Raw genomic sequence first — 24,479 nt, forward strand, 5'->3', positions numbered from 1 at the left:
GAGCAACTAACTAGGGTGTTTAGTTTGTGGTCCTGATGGAATCTGGACCAGGAAAATTGAGGTATTGAGTAAATCATTGGTCAGTGAATCCTAGAATACATTTACGGAAGCACAAATCGGTTTTGTGGTCGGTCCTTCCACTGTTCTTGGATGATCTGTTCTACCTCTTAATCTCAAATACATATTCAATATTCATTTATAAACATGTTTATAAAAAATGAAATTGAGTATGTTGCTCCCTGGCTTTGAAATATATCTTAGAGGAATTGCATTTAGTAACTACTTTCTCTGCCTTTACAAGAGCAGTCAAGACACATTTCTTTTGTCATGCTTTTAATGCTGAATCAACTATTCTGACAGATTAAATATTTATATTTGCTTTATTGTTTTTTATATTCCATTATTTCATCTTTACAGTTGACAAGCTTCAGTACAGGATTCAGGCTAGTAGAAAGATGGGGTATAAATCAAGTTGATAAATAATAGCTTGTTTAGGAAAAAATCAAGGCTGCAAAAACTGTTCAACATGCTAATCCAAATGCAACTGATAGGTAATCTAAAAATGTAATTTTGAGGAACCTATGTGCTTTTGTATGTTAAGCTATATGACAGTAACTAAATAATTTAGTCTGTACTCCAAAAAGCACTAAGTCAGATCTAGTTAATCCTTGGATGGAAGACCACGGGGAAATCTCATGTTTGTTTATATTGGAATGTAAGAAAAAAATCCCACAAATTTAATAATTTTCTAAGAAGAAACTTTACGAGGCACCCCAATTAATGTTATATATACTTGGTTGAATATGACGCCGGCGCCTTGTCCTTCCCCGTGTATCCTGGGCTCTTCAGGGCGAAATGGTTTTAGAAATACGGATAGAAACGCCGGGCCAAGTCGAAAAAGCATCCGACAAAGGTCTTCCTTTCGCTCTGAAAGAGGCGTGAAAATTCTGCCTAGTATTGCAAGCATTAAGGCTACTGCAAATCTACAAAATGCCTGCCTTTTATAACCGGGATTCTGAAGGCAGCCAGTTAGGAAGGTGGTCGAAGAAAGAGGATTCCATCATCACGTGCTGAATGCCGTAAAAATTCAACCGTGGCTTCCTAAGATGCCAATCTCTGTCACTGGATAAAGCGAGGAGGGCGACTCAAGTCAGCGAGAACCTCCAGCCCCCAACAAAGTGAAAGAAGAAACGCGAGAGCAGAGCCCGCCCGCGTTTCTTTTCCGACCCCGAACGGCGCGCTTCTCCTCTATAAATGCCTGTTTGGTTTGCCGCGCCCGCCCGCCCGCTCTGCCTCTTTCCGCGGCGCCCCTCCCATGGCCGCGTTCAGGGAGGGAGGGAGCGACGGAAGAGGCGGCCATCTTGGGCTCCCTCGCCGGGGCTGTGCGTGTGCGAGCGGGGGGGTGGGGAGGGAGGCAAGGCAAGGCTGGGGTAAGGGAGTGACTCGCTCCTTTGCGGAAGTGGTGCCTTCACTCCCCTAGAGTGAAAGGAGGAGAACGAGAGAAAGAGGCCCGCGGGGTCGTCGGCACCTTTCCTCAGCGGCGTCTCAAACCCGTGGAGGATGGCAGGGCGGCTCCCGGCCTGCGTGGTGGACTGTGGCACCGGGTGAGCCCAGAGAGAGAGAGAGAGAGAGAGAGAAAGAAAGAGAGAGAGAGAGATATGAATGGGTGATTGGGCGCGCGGCAGCGGCGGAGGCTGACAGTTGGCTTCCAGCACCGGAGAGGGCGGGGAAGGGAAGCGGCCGGGCTGCCGCTGCCTTTCATTGGGGCGCGTGGAGCTTCTCTTGCCGTTTCTTCTCCCACCCACCCCTCGCCGGGCATGGCAAGGCTTCCTGCCTCTCACTTAGCCACCCACCTCCCCCTTTATCGATGCAATTTGGGGGTGGCAGGTGGAGGCGGTATTCCCGACTGCCGGGCCCGACTGGCTTCTTCCCGGCAGCTCTTTTCTCTGCCTTTCGGGGCCGGCCGTCAATAGGCGAGGTTTTCGTGGGCAGAAAGGGGCGAGTCACGCCCTAAACTGCCCGGGTTCAAACCGTCCCCCGCTTTCCAACCCTGCGGGAGAGGCTCCGGCCTTTTGCCAGGAGGAGGGCTTCTCATTGTCTCCTCCTGATAAAAGTTACCCGAGGTGGCCTGCGATCTTAATTCATTGTGTGCTTTTGCGAGGATGACAGAGCACCTTCCGTGCCTGGGAAGGAGACCCTTTTGCTCCGCTGAGTCTAGCATTTCCGAGATCTCCTCCCCCCCCGCCCTTGGAGGGAGGAGGGTTGCAAGAGATTAGGTTTGGATTTTTGCTGTTGCATCGGTCCAGGCGTTTTTCCCCTGCATTGCTGTTAGGATGCAATTTTGGAGAAGAACGTCTGTAGCCTTTAGGAAATAGCCATGGGGGGAGGGGGGGGCTGTTCGTGAAAAATACAAATAAAAATCAGGGCCAGCCTTTCTCGGGTCAAACTGGCCTGTGTAGCATTTTCAACTAAGTTCAGTTTACTGGGACGAGGGGAGCCTTCAGATTGGTGGCTTCCTTTTGCAGTGCCATGATTTGTCCATATGTGCCATTTATTCAGCATTACTTCTCTCTGTGTGGGTGGAAAAAAAAAGTCTGCCCTCTGATGAGCAAGCGCAGAAGAACTTCCTTAGTTTTGTCAAAGACGCTTCCTCCTTTCAGGCTTTTATACCTTATAAGGCAGTTTTCAATGACAAACCTGAACCAAATCCTTTTGACAAACCACTTTTCTTATTTTGTAATTACTAATAAATGTGGAGAAAAGGCGCTCAACGTTGCTATTTTCTAACATGTCCCTTATAGAAAAGAGCTTCAATGACATTTCTTTCAGGGAAGAGCAGGCATGGAGGATAGCACTGGAGGTTTCTCTAGGAGGCAAAGACTTCCTGGTACATAGGTACTTTATGGCCTTCATTACAGTTTCTTAAGGAACTGGGTTGAAGCTACTTCATTTTGTGCTTTCACTTTGCTTCATGCTAATAAAAGATGGGTTTCATAGAAAATTTTGCATATAAGTTGGTTGTTGCAGCAGTAACTCAATATAATTGCAAGTAAAACATTCATCCATCAGCCGTAGTTTTCTGTTTAAAAAAGGTTAATTACATTTTAAAAAATATTTTGAGAAATGTGTCATCAAACATTCTTTGGAAATTGTGACCTTACCTTTCCGTTTCAAAAACAAACCAAAACCTAAATGTATTTACATAAGGAATATGATTGCGATAGTTCACTTAAATGGAGCACAGAATATACAGTTGGGTGTAAAATTGCAGTAAATTACAACTTGTACTGGTTGCTGTTCTGCCTATAGTAACTTACAAGACATGTGTAGGTACTGTACATTGAAATTACAGTACAGTGTTCCTTGTAATACACTAATTAAAGAATGTCCTTTTTTTCATACGAAGCTGTTTTTGCATATTGAGAGGCTAACTATACCAATAGGGATCTCTGGTGACATGTTTCATTTGTAAATGAAAATGATGGGAAATAATCAAAAGAGAGAAAGGGATTTAATTTTAGATTCTGCAAAGGGGGCTATCAATGAATTCACAGTCATTGGTGTGCAAAGTGCAGCATCTTTTAATTAGTAACTATGATCACACAATTACTAAATTGAATGCGTCAGTGGCCCTGAAAAATCTGGACTCTGAGATTACAAGCTTTAAAACATTAGATCTGAACATTAGATAATTAGAATTCCAGTATGTTTTAAGGACTCAACTTTTTTATAATCTGTTTTAGTATCACTGTATAGTGATAACCTATATTTCTTGAGGTGACTATATACCCCAATTCTATATGTGCACATGTAAATTTGTGCAAGTTTCCATTGTATTCTGCTAGTCTTACATATTGGTCTCAAAATATAAGGGTAACAGATTAGAATATTAAAGGGAAAAGGATGGATGCCTGTTATGGAAATATGTACAACATGAAAATGTTTTAGAATTGCTTTAGAAAATTTGCCACATATATTTATGCCTTAATAACTTTGGGTATAGCTATAAAGATTTGAATAATTACTGGTTTCCACTGTTGGTTAAAATGTTTCGTTATAATACTTTTTGCAAATGTATTATTACATTTATGATTGCTGTAGTTTACAGTTAAAAGCGCAAAGAAGAATTACAGGTAGTCCTCAACATACGATTACAATTGAGCCCAAAAGTTATGTTGCTAAGTGAGAAATTTGTTACATGAGTTTTGCCCCATTTTACAACTTTTCTCACCACATTTGTTTAGTCAATCACTGCAGTTCTTACACTAGTAACATGGTTGTTAAATGATTCTGGTTTCCCCATTGACTTTGCTTGTCAGAAGGTTGCAAAAGAGGATTACATGACTCTGGGACATTGCAACCATCATCAATCTGAACCTATTGTCAAGTATCCAAATATAAATCATGTGACCATGGGGTTGCTGCAATGGTCATAAGTGTGAAAAATTGTCATAAGTCACTTTTTCAGTGCCGTTGCAACTTTGAACAGTCATTAAATGAATTGTAAGTTGAGGACTATCTGCAGTGGCTTTCCAGGGCACTTATATTTTGCAGCATTCACTTTATGTCCAAGAAGAGATGTATTGGAGAAGAGCAAAACTAAAATACTTCCTATTGCATTAGGAATACATTGCGGTTCCTGAATTAAGTGCATGGGAAGTCTTAAAATGTGACACTATGTCTATTGAACTAAAAAATTAGAATGTGATCAGCTTAACATATCGAAGTGTAGCTTAATTCAGGCATTGTATTAAATCAGGTTTACTATATAAGTATGGACTAGATCAGTGGTTGCCAACCAGTGGGCCGCAGCCCACTGGTGGGCCGCAGCCCACTGGTGGGCCGCAGAGAAGTCTCAACCCCAGAGCACCCCCTCAAAACAATTAATCCAGGCTGCGCAGAAACACGAGGCTGCGCCATCCACATGGCCCACGGGAACCCTCCCCGCCCACTCACTCCTTACCTGGCAAATTTGCCTGCTAAATTTCTATTTTTCCTTTTTCTGACCATCATCTGTTCTGCTGTGCCAGGAGATTTAGATTAGCTAGGAAGCAGGAAATGGTTGGATTTCTTGCTTTCTAGCTAGTCTTTAGATCTTCGGCTTTGCTTTTAAGTACAGTGAACCTCCCTTAGGACTGAAGGTTTGCTTGCAAGCAAATTCAGTGCAGACTCACGGCAAGCAAATTTGAGAGACTGAGCTAGCTGATGGCAGATAGATAGGTCACTGAATGATTCTGTGAGCAACTCAATCTGCCTTCTTTGCCTGATTTTGGGTAAAAGTTGCTCTTTTTTATAAATAATTCAATATTTACATATATGGTGTGTTGTGAGTTAATTTTATTGCCTGCGAGCAAATTTTATGTGACAGACTGAGCTAGCCGATGGCAGATAGATAGATTTCTGAGTGAATCTGTGATTCTGTGAGCAACTCAATCTGCCTGCCTGCTTTGCCTGATTTTGGGTAAAAGTTGCTCTTTTTTTTAAATAAAAAATTCAATATTTATATAAATATTTATAATATTTACATACAAGCCATGCCCAGCCAGTCACATGACCACCAAGCCACGCCCACAAATTAGGCCACGCCCACAGAACCAGTTAGTGGTCCTTGGGATCTAAAATTATGAGTTTGGTGGTCCCTGAGGTCCAAAAGGTTGGCGACCCTTGGACTATATGATATTAATTTGGTCTGCTTTAATTTGGAATCCTGCATTTATCAGGAGATCAGTGACATAAAAGTATGCCTCCAATTCTGGGATTGATGACATAAAAGTCTGCTTCAACTTCCAGAATTCTGGGATTGCAAAATACTGTTTGAATATTTGTGAATGATTTGAATATGTACCTAAATGTGCTTATTGAATTACATTTAGAGAAAAGTAATATTTCTGAATTTACCATATTTTATAAATATATTATGTAACCTTTTTCATCTGGATATCAGGATGTTTAAGTGAAATGCTTATTATGGGTTGTTGTTGATTTATATTTTGAATTCCTTTTGAGATAAAACATCCTATGTGATATATTACTAAATATGGTTAAGATTGTAGTTGCATTAAATGAGAAAACGTTGCATATTCATTTATCAATATATTTTATAAAAATTGTGCACTTGGATGCTTATGCACAAATTCTGCTAATTGTAGTGCTTTTAAATATGTGTAATCAAGCTCCAAATTGTTATACATGAAAAAAAAATGGCTGCAGAAAAAAATGGAATTAGTAAAAACATGAATCAAAAGTCTTATAAGTTTGTATCTTTAGGCCAAGCTGCACAAGTGATGTTGCATTGTATGCTTAAAGACCACACTCCAGAAGTAGAAAAGCAGGACCCCAATGTGGTAAATGGTTTTCAGGAGTAAAATAGTGTATAAAGCTTTTTTGTAAATTCATCATTAAGGGCTCACTTTTTTTCTGCTTTAGGCCTCGGAACTTTTTCAAGAGGCCATATAAATATTCCACTCATAAAGCTACATATTTATTCCCAATAGATAATATGGAATGGTGAAAATAAGATTGAAAAAAAAGTTGAATGGTTATGATTTGGGCTTGCTAATAAAACTACATTCTTCCCAATAGTCTCTACACGTTATCAAAAACTGCCTTGGTTTTGGAATATGGACTTTGGATGATTTTTAGGGATATTGTACACAGAAAAGCAAGGAGGACAGAAGATCTCATTGTATATTATATTATACCATATAATACCTTACGTAGACCAGTGTGCCGATAACTAGTGAGAAATAGTTTCCCCAGCATTGCTTACTAAGAAGTAATATGAGTTGTTTTGCCGGAACAGTTATAACTAACAATTACTGCAAAAAAGTGCTTTATTTTAGGAAGACACTTCGGACTTGATAGCATAAATGAAATAGGTCTCCTGCCTAAATTGTTTTTTTAACATTACAGAATGAATAGGAAATGTACCTCACTGAATGACTATGAGCTAGTCACCCAACCTATCTCAGGGCATGTTTATAGGGAAAAATATGCTTCTATGCTACATTGAGTGTTTGGAAGAAGTTGGAGTATAAATCTAACACATTTATATCCTCTCTTTTATGCAGTACAATAAATTCATTGTTTAGCAGCGCGTTCTCTTTTAGTGGATATAATGGATTATATTTATGTACAGGGATACATAATTTGTGGTTATGTATAATATGTATGTATGTATGTATATACGTATATGTGTGTGTGTGTGTTTATATATGGTTCGGGTATTTTCCCACGTCATTGTAGTTCTTTTAAATTTGTAGAACGTTTCAGCAGAATTCATCTGCCATCATCAGGCTTCTGTATTGCCTGATGATGGCAGATGAGATTCTGCTGAAACGTTGCTACAACTTTAAAAGAACTACAATGACGTGGGAAAATACCCAACCAAGCCGAACACCATACATGTAAGTACCATGAAAACTTAAGAAAACAAATTATATATATATATATATATATATATATATATATATATATATATATATATATATATATATATATTGTAAAATCAATAGGTATGTTTAATAATATAAAAGAAAAATGTAGCCAATTAATGATAATGTAGTATTTGTAGTATTTTAATGATAGCAGTTCAGCTATAAGTACATAATATTACAAGTGTCACATATATCCTGCTTTTCTAAGATTTGTTGTTTTCATCATTTTTATCAGGTAGCAATGTTACAAAGCACAATTGACCAGTATCTCCAGATATATTGAAAAAAGATATCCTTGGTGGAGGTTCAAAAAACTCAAGATGATGGCCTCTGCAGAGGTCCCTGATGTTGAGATTATTGCTGTATCTATTCCTTTACATCACACTTTTATTATTTCTATAAATAAGTCAAGACAACAAACATACTTAATACTCCTTCCTCCTTTTATTTTCCCACAGCAGCCACCTTGTGAGGTAGGTTTGGCTGAGGGAGAATGACTGGCGTAAAGTCTCCCAGCTGGTTTTTCAATCTAAGGCAGGACTAGAACTCTTATGATTTCTAGCCTGGTGCCTTAAACCAGGGATGTCAAACTCACAGCCCATGCGCTGGATGCATCCCGCGTTGGCAACCCCCACCCCTGGTTTAGCAAAGGGGAAAAAAGTTGCAATATATCACAAGATGTGTGGTCACGAATTTGACACCCCTGCCTTAGTGCTGAAGTCAGTGGCATTCCCAGTACAACTGAAAGCAAACTGGGAAGACTGCATTATGTAATCCATAAATATAAATAGTAATGACTTTAACAATCCTTTAAACATTTTGTTTGCTTAGTAGGTATACTGATTTTACTAGTTATATCCTGTTTATCAGGTCAACCTGCAGTAAAGGATAGTTTATTTTATTAACATTATTTAAAATAATCAAACAATGGCTTCCATAACAAGGGAAAATGGAACTACTTTAAGAATTGTGCACAACATGTGAAATAGGTCCCTTGCTATGCATGAAGCCTGTACAGATCTACTTTTTTTGAATTATTAAAGCAGCTACATTTTCAAGCTTGCTGGGAACAAACCAAAGTGTTCCTGTGCATTCATGCACTTGGAATCAATTAGGAGTACCTTTTGAAGCAGCTGTAAAAGCCTTTTAAACAATTGCTTTGTCCATATTACTTGCAACAAATAATAGTTGTCAATATTCCCCAACATTGATATGTTGTATAGAATTCCTTAATAACTTTTAAAAACTGACAATACATAGAATACATGGTGCAGTATATAGAGTCAAATAAAATCTATTATAGGGTGAATAACCATAGTAAAAAATGTTCAGTAAACAAAGGATTCTGCAGAGTTCATTTATGAGCTTACGTGCTTTCTTCAGTAAAATAATCCATGTGATTTCAGATCTGGTACAATGTTACAGGGGCTCCACTTGGTAGACTTCTGTATCTGTAACCCACTGCTTTCTGCGAACCTTTTCTTATTTGCTAGCTGGGAATGTGAAAGTTGTAGTCCAGCAGCAAGTTGGGAAGATGTTAAAATGTATCAGACTGGATAAAGTCATTCAGATGAAACTCACAGGTATGGAAGTGAATAGGTCTGTTACTTCCTGTCACTTGAATTCTTGTTCCTTTACAATTGTCTCATTATAGTACTGACAGAGTTTGGCATGCATTATTGTATACACATTCTTTCCTGTCTTTCTCAGATCTTAATTCCAATGTAATTTCATAGGCTGAAAATATATTTGGGTGGTTTTTAAAAAATTATAACATTCCCTCCACCCCCAATCTCTTCTGCTGCTTCAGTGTCAGCCTGAGTCCACATTCAGAGCAATTGAGCAGACTGATTTGAAAGGCCCTATGCTAGGACTACCAGATCCAAAAATCCAGGAATCAACCAAATGCCACCCCAGATGTGGTAATGCTACCATTTGCTATAATGATCAGTGATAGCCATTGAAAAAAATATTGTTTTAGTTTTTAGTCTTGAGTGTTTATTGACCTCTGCAAGTATACATATACTGGGCCGTAAGCTTATGTGTAAATATTATTTGAAAAGACTAATACTTGTTCCAATAATAATTATTGAACCGAGTAAGCCAGACTCTGGTCTGTCTACGAAGTGTTGCCTTTATTCCATCTTCCTCTTTATAAATTAACAAAGGGTTATTTGTCTGCAACCTTCAAGTATTAGTTTCTTCTTCCAACTTCACAAACTGCAGAATTGAAGTTCCTTATTTTAAATCATTATTAGTTTAAGTACTTAATCAACTAAGAAGAAACCTGCAGACCAATATGCACCATCACAGCACAACCTTGAAAAGGTAGTTTGGTGAATGTTTTAAAGCAAAACCTACTTTTTAAATGAAGTAGATATTGCTTATATTGTTTATATGAATCTGACGTTTACCTAAATTAATTTTCAACTGATTTGAACATGATTTGAGTTATATCACCGTGTCCTATATATGAATAATTTCAGAGCAGGTATTTGTTAGTTACTATTTAGCAATACTGAAATAATATTTGAATTCTAAACATGTTATTTCTTCAATTGCATTCTTAGCTGTAATTTGTCTTAAATTTTTATGAACTAGCTATATTGGAGAATTTCAGTTTATAATACTAAACCATTAATAGTGTGATTAAAAACTGTAAACATAGCAAAAAGTAAAAGTGAATAAATAATTGAATATTATCACAGGTGCTAACTCAATCAAATAGCACTTAACTTTTGAAAGCCCAGTGGAAATTTTTGTCTTAAAAACTTTAAAAAAGGGTGAGCACCAACTGGACCTCTGTGGAAGTGAGCCAATTCCCTGAGGTGCAGTCCACCACAGAGAAGAACTTTTCCTAGGCCTCTGCCATTAGCACCTCTTGAATCTCAGAAAGGCCCAATATTCCCTGTTGAGATGAGCACATTGGACAGGTTGGTTCTATTTGGAAGACGTGTTCCTGCAGATATAGAGCTCTTAAGGTTAATAACCACACATTGAATTGCAGCTGAAGCTTTTCTGCAATATCAATGTTATATGCTTGCAGTTGTTCTCATCTGCTAACATGGATCTATACCAGGGCTGTGAAACTTGTGGCCCATGGGCTGGATGCATCATGCGCTGGCTATGCCCACGGCTGGTTTAGCGAAGGAGAAAAAAGTCACAATACATCACGTGATGCTGCTGTGACAACACGAGTTTGACACCTTTGATCTGTACCAATGGCAGTTTCCAAATAGTTGCAGTAGTCTGTTGTGATGCTAGGAGTATGAACAGGGGTGGGATACGACAGATTTAACTACCGGTTCAGGATTTACAAGCTTCCCTGCCAGCTGTGAGCCGTGCGCCTGTTAATCGTCATTAGCACACTGCGTGTGGAGAAGCAGCCTTTGAAACAGCCCTCTTGTTTTTTTAACTGCAGCTGTGCCTCGTTGGGCAGCTGAAGTTAAAAAATCAGGAAATAAAGATCAGGTAAGAGCCCGGGTGGGCAAAAACATCAGCAGACATAGAACCGGTTCTATGTCTGCTGCTCTTCAGAGCTACCGGTTCTACAGAGGTGGACAGAACCGGTAGAAACCCACCCTGAGTATGAATAAGCATCACCAGAGCCTCTTGCAGGTATATAGATTTAAAGCTGGTAAATCAGACACAGTTGGTTTGTTGATTAACAATCATGATATTGATCATTGAAATCAAATGAGATAGTGGCTAGGAAAACAAGTTTAAAACATCCACAATAGGAATAAAATCAGCATTAAAAAAGTGATGGTGAATTCAGATACCTGCCTTCTAGATTCATGCCTCTGTTGGCTAATTAAAGCTGCCTGGTGGTGATGGGAGGTCAGGGTTATAACAGCAGTGAATTCCTCCTTGGGTGAGGAAGTTGTTCTTCCACTTCTTGAGGAGGTACTGGTTCATCCTGTCTTAAAAATCATAATTGGACCTTCTAGTGAAGGTAATTGAGAAGGTAGTTACAGAGCAGCCTCGGGACCCTGGCTAAAGAGGATTAATTGGACCCCTTTCAGTCAGGATTCAGGCCTGAGTATGGGTCAGAAGTGGCATTGGTTCATTTTCAGTGACCTCTTGCAAGGACAGGATTGGGAATCTGCATCCATCCTTGTCCTGCTTACCCTTTTGATGGTCTTATGTACCATTGGTCATTATATCTCTCTGGATTGGCTCCCAGGCTTGGGGGTAGGTGGCACAGTGTTGTACTGGTTCACCTTCCTCCAGAGTTAATTCCAGTTGGTGCTGATTAGGGAGAAGATGTCTCACCCTTGGCCCCTAGTATGTGGAGTGCTGCAGGATTTTTGCTCTCTGACTGGTACAAAATATAGTGGCATGGGTACAGCTAGAATGACACATTACACCTCTGCTCTCTGAGCTGCGTTAGTTGCTAGTTTGCTTCCAGTTCAATTAAATATGCTGTTTTGACCCTTAATGTCTTTTTATTATTGGGGTTGGATTATTTGAGGTAGTGAGTCATGACTTTTCCCAGTTATTTCTGCTCATTCCATGAAGTGGGTCCTATCTGCTAAGGAACTACACCTGGTGGGACCCAGGAGGCAACGCTTTTCTGCCAAGGCCCCTGCCCTGTGGAAGAACATCTCCCCCAGGGTGAAATTGGCTCCATCTTTGAAGTTCTTTTAGAAGTTCCTCAAAAGCATCACTTGAACACCATCAGCATTGACCAGTCAATTGCAAAAGGCAGCGTTGCTTGTAACATCTTACATACTTGTAACGCCTTACTTGTAAGTTGTTACAAGCAAACCTCCTCCCTTTAATACTATCCAGCAACAGTATGTGCTTATCCCAGATCCTTAGTGGATAAATAAGTGGATAAAAATGCCAAATCCACTCTAAACATTTGGCTGACTGTTTGACAAACCATAATAATGTTTTTAATTGTAAATTTTAAAAAATTACTTTATGGTTTTTATTATACACAGCCCAGAATCACAGTTTGGGAGATGAGTGGTATATAAATGATAAACATGACCGTTCAAAACAAACATGGACTGATCAGAAAGAACAGAATACATCTTTCTAAATATATGATCAGGGAGGGCCAGCTTGATGCTTCAGTGAGACTATTCTTCAAAAATTGTACTTCTTGAGAAGGAATGTATTCTGGAGAAATAGCAACACTGCTTGTTAGAGTTGAAACTCAACTCCAACTTGTCCTATGCAGACTTTGACTGCCTTTAAACTTTGAGTCAGGAGTTCCACAGCATCTCTGGCCTGATCTGGAATGCATAACAGATGACCTCTTACCATGGACTGAACAGTTAATCTGTCCCTTTAGTCTTCTGTGTTTGTTAAAAAGTGGGAAAGAAAAGAATGATTCCAAGTAGCATAGTGGCTATTTAATTATTTGTTCAGTGTGTTTCCTCTGTATTGAATTGGAAACAATTGGAATATTTTAAAGCTTATCCTTTTTTCGCAGTGTAGTCTGATTCAGTTCTTTAACTTAAAAATCTAGGAAGGTAAAAGGAACTATTTATCTGGTCCTGCAAAATGGCATTGGAATACTTCCAACTCTGAATCGGATATAATAATTTGCTCTCTATAAGCTAAGTTGTACATTACCTACTCAGAAAATAGGAGATTATAACATATTGCCAGTAACAGGTCTGCCAGATAATTAAGACTAGTGTTTGTAATTAAATTGGAAATTAAAGATGTATGTCTTTTTCAGGTTTTAAAATAATGTGCTGAGATAAAAAAATTCTTAAATATCATTTTCTTTGAAAAAAAAATCTAGATCTGTGTATTGCTGAGTATCATTATTTCTCCTGTTCTACTTGTCCATTATTTTCTTGCACAGTATAACTTGGTATCTGTCTTATTCTGAATGAGAAATTACTGTTTAAAATGAACTTTAAGTTTTTGAACGATAAAGTAGTAAAAGAGCAAATGGGCTTGGTATTAGGTGTCCTCAGTGTCTGCCAATAACCATGGTTATTTTCATGATTCATTCTTCTACATTTTTGCTAAAGTAGCTATGAATATTTTTAGATATGCTGAATTGTGCAGTATAGGGTTTACTGGAAATAAGAGTAACAATTTTTTTCTAATCCTTAAAATACATTGCAGAGGATATTTTCCTTCATAAGATACTAAATTTTATATAGTGAATCTATTTTAGTTTTCCAAATTTATCATTTCTGGAAGTTGGAGTATTGCTTGACTTATGTTCTTTTATTGGATCTTCTTTTCCACTAATAGTCTGATCTCAAGAGTCTTTAAAGTAACTCCTGATTAGTAATATTATGGTATCATGCAAATAAGCAAGTGTAGTACTAAATACTAAATTTTCAGTTTCTTAGGTTATTTCAAAACTTACTAGCACATGTAATCCTTGATTAACAATTGTTCTATTTAGTAAAATTAAGATGGCGCTGAAAAAATAATTTTATGACCAGTCCTCAAACTTATGATTATTGCAGCATCCCTGCAATCGTGTGATTACTTTGGAGGCTTTTCAACCAGTGTGTGTTTATGACTGTTGAAGCATCTCGAAGTCATGATTGCAATTTAGAAACTTCACAGCTGGCTTCTGACAAGCCAAGTCAACAGAGAACCTGGCAAGTCGCAGTCATGTGATGTCTCCCTAAACTGTGGGTGATTTGCTTAATAGCCATAATGGTGTTAAGCCGGCATGATCAAGTGATGTTTCATTTAATGACCATGTCAATTAGCAATGGAATTTCTGTTCCCAGTTGTGACTGTTAAGTTAGGACTACCTGTACTTTCTAGCATAAGATTTCTCATCTTCACAGGTAAACTTTTTGTGATCAAAATTTGGGTGCTTGGCAGCTTGCCCATGTTTATGATCTCTGTGCAGTTCAACTCCCCCACCTACTTGCCCCTCCTTCATCTTTGCCCTTTTGGCAAACCCTTCCACCACCTCTGCCTACCTCTGCCTCTGCTGTCTTTTTCCTTCCACTGCTTTTTTTTTAAATAAAAGTTTTTTATTTTTATCACAACAAAAACATAAAACCTTCTTTCTGTTCCACAGTGTGTCAATTGAGTACATATTTCTTTGTGCACAAAATAATATCATACATATTTAACTTGTATATATTTATAATTGTTCTTATCAATATTTTATATCACATTTGTCACTTATTCTATTATCCTTAACTTTTAAGTCCTTAACTTTCAATAATATATTTCAAGTTCATTTTCTTATTCTGTCTAACTCATCTATTTATCAGTAACAATATGTTATACTATACTTATATAATTCAATTCTTTACTCTTCTATCCAACCATTCATAAAATAAATTCCAAATTTTATAATAGTCTCTTTCTTCTTGTTCTCTAATCTCCATTGTTAATCTACTCATTTCTGCACATTCCATTATTTTCTTAATTATTTCCTCTTCTGTCGGAATTTTTTCATTTCTCCAATTTTGTGCAAATACAATCCTAGCTGCTGTTAAAGTATTAATAAATACGTTATTTCTTTGTTATAACCCTCAGGCAAAATTCCCAATAAAAATGTCTCTGGTTTTAAGTCTATAGGTTGTTTTATCATCTTCTCCAGCCACATGTGTATTTTAGCCCAATATTTTTTAGTCTCTGTGCATGTCCACCACATGTGGTAATATGATCCTGGTAACTTCTGGCATTTCCAACACTTCACTGACTTATCTTCAAACATCTTAGCAATTCTCATTGGGGGTAAATGCCACCTGTAAAACATCTTATACAAATTCTCTTTATAGGCTGTTGACATAGTTAATTTATAATTTCTAGACCATAATATCTGCCATTTATCAAGATCTATTCCACATCCAAATTTTTCCCCCCATGCAATCGTTTCTTTTAGTTGTTCATCCTCTAACTTCACTCCTAATAGATAACCATATAGTTTTTTAATCAACTTCTCATCAGTGCCTGTTAGGATTTTATCTAATTCAGTCAATTCCTTATAAAACCCAGTCATCTTAATTTTTTTTTCATACCTTGTATGTATTTGCAAGTACGAGTACCAATTTATATTTATCCCTTGTAAATCAAATTCTTGCTTTGTTTTGAGTTCACCCTTTTCATTTAAAATTTAATCATATCTAATTATGTGTTCCTTTTTAAATATCTGTGGATATGAAAAGGCTTCTAAAGTTGATAACCAGACTGGTATTTTCAAATAATGATAGTCTCTTATCTTTTCCCATGCTGTTAATAAAGCATCTCTAATATAATGTCTCCTAAAATATCCATGTGCCTTACTTTCTTTATACCATACAATGCATGCCAACCCAATTGTAAATCATGTCATTCTAACGTTAGTAATCTGGCATTTTTCAATACAATCCATTCCTTCACCCACATCAATATTGTTGCCTGATAGTATAATTCCCAATTGGGTAATCCAAAACCCCCTCTCAACCTTGCTTCCTGTAGTAATTTTATCTTGATTCTTGCCTCCCCCCACCCGCCAAATAAATTTCATCATCATTCTCCCATGAGCTGTTCAGAGCATCCAGTGATGGGAAGGTACTTCAGTCCCTTCTAGGAAGGCTGGGCTTAAACTTGAGGACACTCCTCCTCCTCCATGAGACTCCTCCTTAGCGCCCCCAGTTTTAGCTCAGCCTTTCTTCAGACAGGTTGTGTTATTGTTTTCCTGGTCAGAACAGAACACTGGATTTAGCTGATTTAGCTGATTTATTTCTCAGGTCAGGTAATACCATAGTTTCTGTCACCAACCACCCCTCTGGGAACCTCCAAAAGTCATTTCGCTCGGTTTTTTGTTTTTGTTTTTTTACGTTCCAGCCTCCCGAGGCTAAAGCCTCATAAACGGGGAGGCTTATCTTTCCAATCTGCCCTGAGGGTAAAAGCCTCTCCTTTCAGAGACTTCTAAACAAGGAGGCTTATATCTTTGATATCCCAGCTGGCTGAGTAAATGCTCTGTCCCTTCGAGGTTTGAAACTTCCATTTAAAAGTGCAGCCTTTTCCCCTTTTTATTACGTGGCTTTGCCTGCAGAACACCTCAGGGCACGGAATTAGCCCTTGCACCTTCCCGCTGAGCGGTTTTGCTTTCAGCAGGCTGGGCGGTGATAGCTGCTTTTGTTTTTATTCTGCCACGAGGCAGCCAGCATTTTAAAGGCCGCGTGGTTAAATTTGCTGAGTAATTGTTACTGTCTGTGAGGCAAGTTACCCAACAAGGTTTCCCTTTTTGGGGACCTGGGAAAGGGAGGTCCCTACTGGATGATAGAGGACTTGAACTGCTAGATTCCACAGGCAATGTGCAGCTAAACGGATCTAATTATCAGTTACAGACCTCTGTGCCCTCATATAGGTGCCAGGTCTGGAGAAGGGTGTTCTGGTCTCCATATTTGATATTACAAGTACTTTATTCAAAAATTGACTTGATTGACTTAAATTCTACAAATCTTTAAGTTGTTAAAAGATAGATAGATAGATAGATAGATAGATAGATAGATAGATAGATAGATAGAGCAAAACAGAACAAGGAGACAACATTTGCTAAAGGCATTGGGGAACTATTTATTCCAGGATCCCCTGCCACTTAAGGGAGCAGGCCCCTAGGTGTTCCAGCCACCTAATTTCATAGCCTCTTTCCATTGCTATCAATGGAGGCATTACCATGGCCAGCAACTACAACTCCAGATCTAGACTAACTGCTAAAAATAGAGATAAGTCCACGGAGCCCAAAAAGACCTTTAAGGCAGCAGAGAAAGATGCATGCAGATGCCATCAGGCATTAGAAAGGCAGGTTGAAAAACATACACGAGCAGCTGCACAGCCCATCTCTTCACCACTCATCATACCCTCTACCTCATAGGCCCAGAACCCTCCAACCGCCCCTCTGGATTTATCCAGAAGGAGCAGTATATCGATACAATCTCCCCAGGAGGCTCTTTCTAACATTGTCTCCCCAAGGAGGGCCCCAGAGGCAACATTTACGCCAACTGCAGCTGGCCTCAGACAAGAGGAGGAACTTCCGGAGGAAATCCCTGCCAACATGAGGGCGTGGATGGAGCTAGCTATCCAGAAGGGCATATCAGCAGGCATCCAAGAGGCTATTCAGGCAAGACGAACACCCTCAGCTTCGGTTTGCAGATCTCTTTCTGAATGATCTCTGGGCATCACGGATCCACATCTTCATCAGGTACACCCCCCCCCCCGCAGAACTATCCTTGCCCACTGTCCGAGACCCTCAGTACACACAGGATATGGGAGATCAAGGGGATCCAATGGATCAAATGGAGGAGGGGTCGGTACACACCGTTGACCAGGTATTGTCAGAGGTGGATCCGCTAGAAAGGGGGATGTCTGACGATGAAGGCCTCTCACCTGACCTCCCCATATTTACAGGATTATTCTGCCCACAATTATTTAAATCCCCGCTGTTTAAGGCCAAGAACAACGTATGGCTGGATAATACAGGTACCCTTCCCCCACCAAATACTCCAAGGGAAGCAGAGGATCTCATGTTCTCTCAACCAGTCACTGAGGCAGAGGTTATCCCTGTGCCACACATGTTTTCCAATTTAGTACAAAAACAATGGGCTGCAGCAGCCTCATATCCTGCTCCCACAGGACATGATAAAAAATACTATAACTTGGCACCCAAGTTCTCTAAATTTCTAAACACTCCGGAAGTGGATGAGCCTATCATTGCACTTTTATCTTCTTCAGCCATCCCAAGTGAAGCTGAAGAGGCTCTCAAGCCTAAGGAAAAGAGGGCAGAACTAGTCCTCCGCAGGGCACACGTCTCGGATGCATGGGCCATCAGAGCAGCCACAGCCTCCTCCTTTTTCACCAGATCATCTCTCAGATGGCTCCGCCACCTGAGGGATACCATTCCAGCTTCAAACATTAGGGCACATCAAGATGTGGCTAAATTAGTCGCCGCTGCAGAGTTTTCAGCAGACGCTACCTTCAATGTAGTTAAATTTTCCTCTAGGGCCATTGCTTCCCAAATTGCAGCTAGAAGGTTACTTTGGCTTAGGCATTGGCAGGCAGACGTCAAGCACAAGTGGCGGCTTGCCTCAGCTCCCATCTCGGAGAACAAACTATTTGACAGTGCGCTTGAACCCCTCCTAATTGAAACCAGAACCAAAAAGAATATTCTTCCCTCTTTTTTTTTGTCAATCAGAGTCCAGATCACCACAGCCCTTTCATAGGGGTTCCTTTCGCCCCTTCTACCAACCCTGCTATCCAAGATTTCAAAGACAGCCTGGATTCAGACAACAGGCAGATAGAATTGAACCTGGGGACAGATATAGAAGGGGACTCCATCCTAGGAGACAATTTAGAGGAACAGGATTTAGGCCCTTCCGCAGGTCCAAGTAACAACCACAACGAGATTCCCATTGGCGGTCACCTAAAAAGCTTTGCCGACCAATGGGACTCCTCTACCACTGACGCATGGGTTAGGAACACAGTACGATTTAGTCTGGCACTGGAGTTCAGCTCCACCCTACCCCCACCCGGATTTTTTTATGAAGTCCCCAATTTCCAGGGATGCAGAAAAAAGGTTTCTCATGGACACAGCCATAGCACATCTAGAGATCCGGGCCATACAACCCATCCCTTCTAATCAGAAAGGTCTTGGTTTTTATTCGCATCTCTTCGTGGTCCCTAAAAGTTCAGAGGGATGGAGGGCAATCCTGGACTTAAAACGTCTAAACCAATATTTAGTTTACCGAAAATTTAAAATGACCATTTTCCAATCCATCTTACTCAGCATCAGAAAAAACGATGTCCTTACCTCCATAGATCTCACAGAAGCTTACTTACATATCTCAATTACATATCCTCACATTTCAATTCCTTCGTTTCTGTTACAACATCGTCCATTACAAATATATTGCTCTCCCATTTGGCCTAGCTTCAGCTCCCAGAACTTTTACAAAGGTCTTGGCTGCCTTGGCAGCATCACTCAGAGATAGTTCCATCCGACTTCAATGCTACTTGGATGACATTCTTATTCTGGCATCTTCCATCAATCAAGCAAATTCAAACACTCAAACTACACTTGTAACCCTACAACAACATGGGTTCTCAATCAATTGGTCAAAAAGTCATTTAACACCCTCTACTAGACTCATTCACCTTGGCGCCATCATTGACACCCTGGAAGGCAAAGTTTTCCTCTCCCCTGACAGACAAGAAAGCATTAGAGATTTGGCTCAACAGATCAGAACTCTTAGGAAAGTACAACTATGTCTCCTTTCTAAATTGCTCGGAAAAATGATTTCTTGTATTTCTATTATCCCTTGGGCCCGGTTCCATGCAAGAACCCTGCAATGGTTCCTGTTGCCATCCCAATGCGCCGGGAGAGACGACGCCAGGACTTGTGTAAAAGTTCCATCAACCATTCTCAGGTCTCTACGATGATGGACACGACCCAAAATCAACAAGGGATGCCCTTTCAAGGATCCACACAGGTCGATTGTTACAACAGATGCCAGTCTAGTGGGATGAGGGGGGCACTTCCAATCACATACAGCGGAAGGCCTTTGGACGGATTCAGAGAAGGCACACAATATCAACTGGCTAGAACTGAGAGTGGTGTACTTGGCACTTCGACAATTCCTCCCGCATCTCCATTGCAAACGTGCTCATCTTAACAGACAACGTAACTACAAAGGCCCATATCAACAAACAAGGGAGCACTCATTCCAATCTACTAATGAGGGAAGCAAAAACACTATTCCTGTGGGCCGAAATCCATCTTCTCTCTCTAAAGGCGGAGCACATATCTGGACTAGCGAATGTACAAGCGGATTGGCTCAGCAGAGCCACGTTGGACCAATCAGAGTGGCGTCTGGACCCCAAGATCTTTCTGGAGGCTACTCGGAGGTTGGGCCAACCGGTCGTCGACCTGTTTGCCTCCCCACTCAATGCACAGCTTCCCTGAATCATTTCTTGTTACCCATCGCAGGGAGCGGAGGACGTGAACGCCCTCTGATGTCACTGGCCCACCGGACTGCTGTACGCCTTTCCTCCCCTCCCTGTGATCCCCAAATTGATTCAGAAGTTGCTAGAAGAAAAAGCAGACCTGCTATTAGTAGCTCTTTATTGGCCAAGGCGAGCATGGTTCGCGGACCTGAAGGACCTCTCGACGGTACCACCGTGGAGGATCCCATCGTAGGTCGTATCACTGTCTCAAGGCCCAGTGCTACACCCGGACCCCCAATGGCTAAACTTAGCCGTATGGAAGTTGAACGGTGACGTCTGAGAGATGAACACCTTTCTACTCAAGTTATTCACACTATTCAGTGGGCTCGACGTCCTTCGACGAACCAAATCTATGAGGCCATCTGGTGTAGCTTCTGCCGTTGGCGTCAGAAGGTTCAGATCAACCCCACTTCCCCATCAGTAGCGCAGTTATTAGAATTTTTACAGGAGGGCCTAACCAAAGGGTTATCACCCAATACTCTGCGGAGACAGGTGTCGGCCCTGGCTTCGGTCATATCTTGGGATGATCTTATCTCCATATCTCATCACCCTCGATTCGCAGTTTTCTGTGCGGTGCCAAGAACTTGAGGCCCCCGTAGTGCACCGATATCCAACTTGGGACTTAAATAAGGTACTATTGGCCCTTACTACAGGTCTCTTCGAGCCACTAAGGACCACGACACTTTGATTTCTAACCTACAAAGTAGTTTTCCTGATAGCAATTATATCTGCCCAAAGAATCTCCGAACTAGCTGCATTATCGGTGCGCAAGGATCTCTGCATTTTCTGATAGAGTGGTTCTCAGACCAGATCCTCCTTCATTCCAAAAGTTAATTCGGCATTCCATAGAGCTCAAGAGCTGGTGCTCCCAAATTTTTGCTCACGTCCATCACACAGGCTCGAACACCAATGGTACCGCTTGGATGTAAGAAGAGCCTTAAGCATCTACATAGAGCGCACGGTGCCCTCCAGAAAGACAGAAGCCCTCTTCGTGTCCTTTCAGCCTAACACCCTGGGGCGCAAGGTTTCACCCTCTACCATAGGTAGATGGCTAAGAGCCACCATCGCTAAGTCTTATGACTCTCACTCGATTCCAGTGCCCCAAGGCATTACTGCTCACTCCACCAGGAGTGCAGCCACCACAGCAGCATGAGCGACCCAAGCTACAATAGAGGAGATGTGCCGAGCTGCAACCTGGGCTTTTCCATCTCCATTTATTAGAAATTATAAAATTGACGTATTTGCTTCTGCTGAGGCTTCATTTGGTAGGTGAGTTTTGCAGTTATTTCAGAGACAGTTAGGTCTGCAACCCAGATGGAGTCCCTCCCTTAGGACAGTGCCAAGTTTTGGTATGTCCTATCACTGGATGCTCTGAATAGCTCATGGGAGAAAGGGCGTTGGTACTTACTTGATACACCCATTTTCTGTGAGCTGTGAAGAGCATCCAGCCCCTCCCTTTTATTCCGTTTGGTAGGGGGTCTGTTCCAGCCAGGGTTATTACATAGGCTTAAGCATATAGGGTATCAATACCTTGGCTTCGCAAAACGGGGGATGCTAAGGAAGAGTCTCGTGGAGGAGGAGTGTCCTCAAGTTTAAGCCCAGCCTTCCTAGAAGGGACTGAAGCACCTTCCCATCACTGGATGTTCTGAACAGTTCACAGAGAACGGGCGTATCAGGTAAGTACCAACGCCCTTTTTATTTAAATCTTCAAAGTATTTTTTTTTCAGTCTTATTGGAATCATTTGAAATAGATACAATATTTTTGGCAGTATGTTCATTTTAATTGTCGCTATTCTACCTATTAAGGATAGTTGTATATTTTTCCATTTTTCTAGATCTATCACGATCTGTTGTAATAAACTGTCATAGTTATTTTCTTTAAGTGTTCCACACCTAGCTGTCATTTGTATCTCTTAAGTATTTCACTTTTTTTGTAATTTGAATATTTAATTTGTCCATTAGTCTTTTCTTTTGTTTTTCTGTCATATTTTTCACCAAAATTTTTGTTTTTTCTTGGTTTATTTTCAGTCCTGCTACTTCACCAAACTCCTCTATTTCTCTAATCAACTTTGGGCCTTTTCCAATGGTTCTTCCAATATAAAAACCAAATCATCTGCGAATGCTTGTAATTTATACTCTTCATTTTTTATTTTCATTCCTTTTATTTCTCAATTTTTTCTAATATTTCTATTCAAGACTTCCAATGTCAATACAAATAATAGTGGGGATAACGGACAGCCTTGTCTAGTTCCTTTTAAAATATTGAAGTTTTCTGTCAATTTCCTTCCACTGCTGATGAGATGCACCTGGCCTCTTGCGATCTCTATGCCAGGCATCAGTAGCAAGAGAAAGAGGATTGGGATCCTTCCTCCCTTCCCTTCCCTTCCAATTAGTAGTACACAGACAGACAGACAGACAGACATATATCCATGTGTGTACACATGCACACACAATAAAAGCCTGGCACCAAAGTGAAGATTTCATATGCAATTTTCTCATCCACCTCACCATATCCCATACCTGGGGAGCCAGGTCTTTTCAGAAGTCTAGGAGCATAAAACCCTGTCAAACTTCAAGAGTTGTGCAAATAAGTCTTGGAACTATATCTATTCACCAGTTTTATTTTCTGACATCAAAGACATTCTCTTAAATAGGGATGATAGCAAAACCTGGTTATTTGGTTTCTGAGATGCCAGTTTCTCAATCAGTGTTTTAAAATAAGCTTTTAAATAAAAAAATATATGAGCAGGGATCCTGACAAGCACTAAGAGTGCCCATAGTTACCATAGAAACATATTGCCTGTTTCTCTTATATATAGTTCACAAATTAGCTTTTTAGATAGGGATGTAATAGTATTGTATTGCATGGCATCATTATATGAATGACTAAAGACATACAAATAATAACCCTAACCCCCTTTTATGACTGATCTTTAAAAATGTCAGGTACAGGAAAAAGAGGAGGAGGCAAATTATTCAGATCCAACATACATATACTTCATTGAATGCCAGATGGTGAGAGCAAATTGGATTCTGAAAAATAACAAGTAGAAAGGCATTTCAAAAATCTCCATGAAAATCTCCTGCTTTTAATTAGGGAATATGGCCCATTTGAGAACCAAGAGCAATCAATGGTGCAGCTATTGCAAAGGGGAAAAATGTGATATTTACAGAGAAAGATGAAAGTTAATGCAGACAACAAAGACAGGACAGATGAACTGTTGAATACATATGGATGAGCAACAAAGCTGAAGTGAGGGACAGATTTGCTAGGTTGTGCAGTACTAAATATGACTGAATCTTTGTAGTGGCTAGTATAGTAAGGTACATTGCTTATGGACACAGGTTCACAATGTTTGGCTTTATAACTGACTTAAATATCAAGCAATTCTGGAAACAATTATTTAAATTTTCAGCCTCTATTCAGCATAATATGGTGTTTGATTATTGCATTTATAGTTCTTTGGGAATATATATTTCTTTGGGAATTCAAGACACAAAGATAGGGAACTTCTCATTTTATCACTACATCAAGTATCCTGATGTAGGTTTGGAGGAAAGTTGAGTTAAGCATTCATTTCACAAACTCCATAGTTGAATGGGAAGTTTCACTCAAATGGCATTTAATAATGACATAGAAGACGATGAGGCTGTAACTGAAACATTTGATTTCAGTAGTGGAATAATGCTTCCTCTACTTCTTGGAAAGTAGGATATTTATCTTTTTTTCCTTAACAGCCTAATAATGTGAGACTAGAACTATAAAACCAGGCATGTCTCAGACACATTTATTCGTAGGACTTACAGGTAGTCCTCAACTTATGAACACAATTGTGACCATAATTTCTGTCACTATGAGTTGTGGTTGTTAAGTGAGCCACACATAATTTTATGACCTTGCTGTTAAATGAATCACATGGTTTTTAAATGAATTTGACTTCCCCCATTGACTTAATTGTTGGAAGTCCCTGGGAAGATCAGAAATGGTGATTGTGTGACCCCCCCCCCCGGGTACTAAAATAAAAAATGGTGATCATGTGACCATGGGGCCGTTTCAACAGTCATAAATGTAAGGACCGATAGTAAGTCAGTTTTTTCACCACT

General features: G+C 40.0%; 1 protein-coding gene across 1 annotated transcript in view; it reads left to right on the top strand.

Annotated features, from left to right (window-relative positions):
- The first annotated feature begins 1,470 nt into the window (after positions 1 to 1,470).
- The window catches only part of ACTR3 (actin related protein 3), a 42,094-nt gene continuing 19,085 nt past the window's right edge, over positions 1,471 to 24,479 (top strand). Inside the window, exon 1 of the mRNA XM_026665402.2 lies at positions 1,471 to 1,604. Within this exon, the coding sequence (XP_026521187.1) occupies positions 1,561 to 1,604 (44 nt within the window). The 5' untranslated portion in view covers positions 1,471 to 1,560. The remainder of the gene's footprint in view (positions 1,605 to 24,479) is intronic.

This window comes from Notechis scutatus, chromosome 1 (genome assembly GCF_049901735.1).
Source record: "Notechis scutatus isolate UNSWTSFEM ecotype Mainland chromosome 1, rNotScu1.2, whole genome shotgun sequence".
Classification (NCBI taxonomy): domain Eukaryota; kingdom Metazoa; phylum Chordata; class Lepidosauria; order Squamata; family Elapidae; genus Notechis; species Notechis scutatus.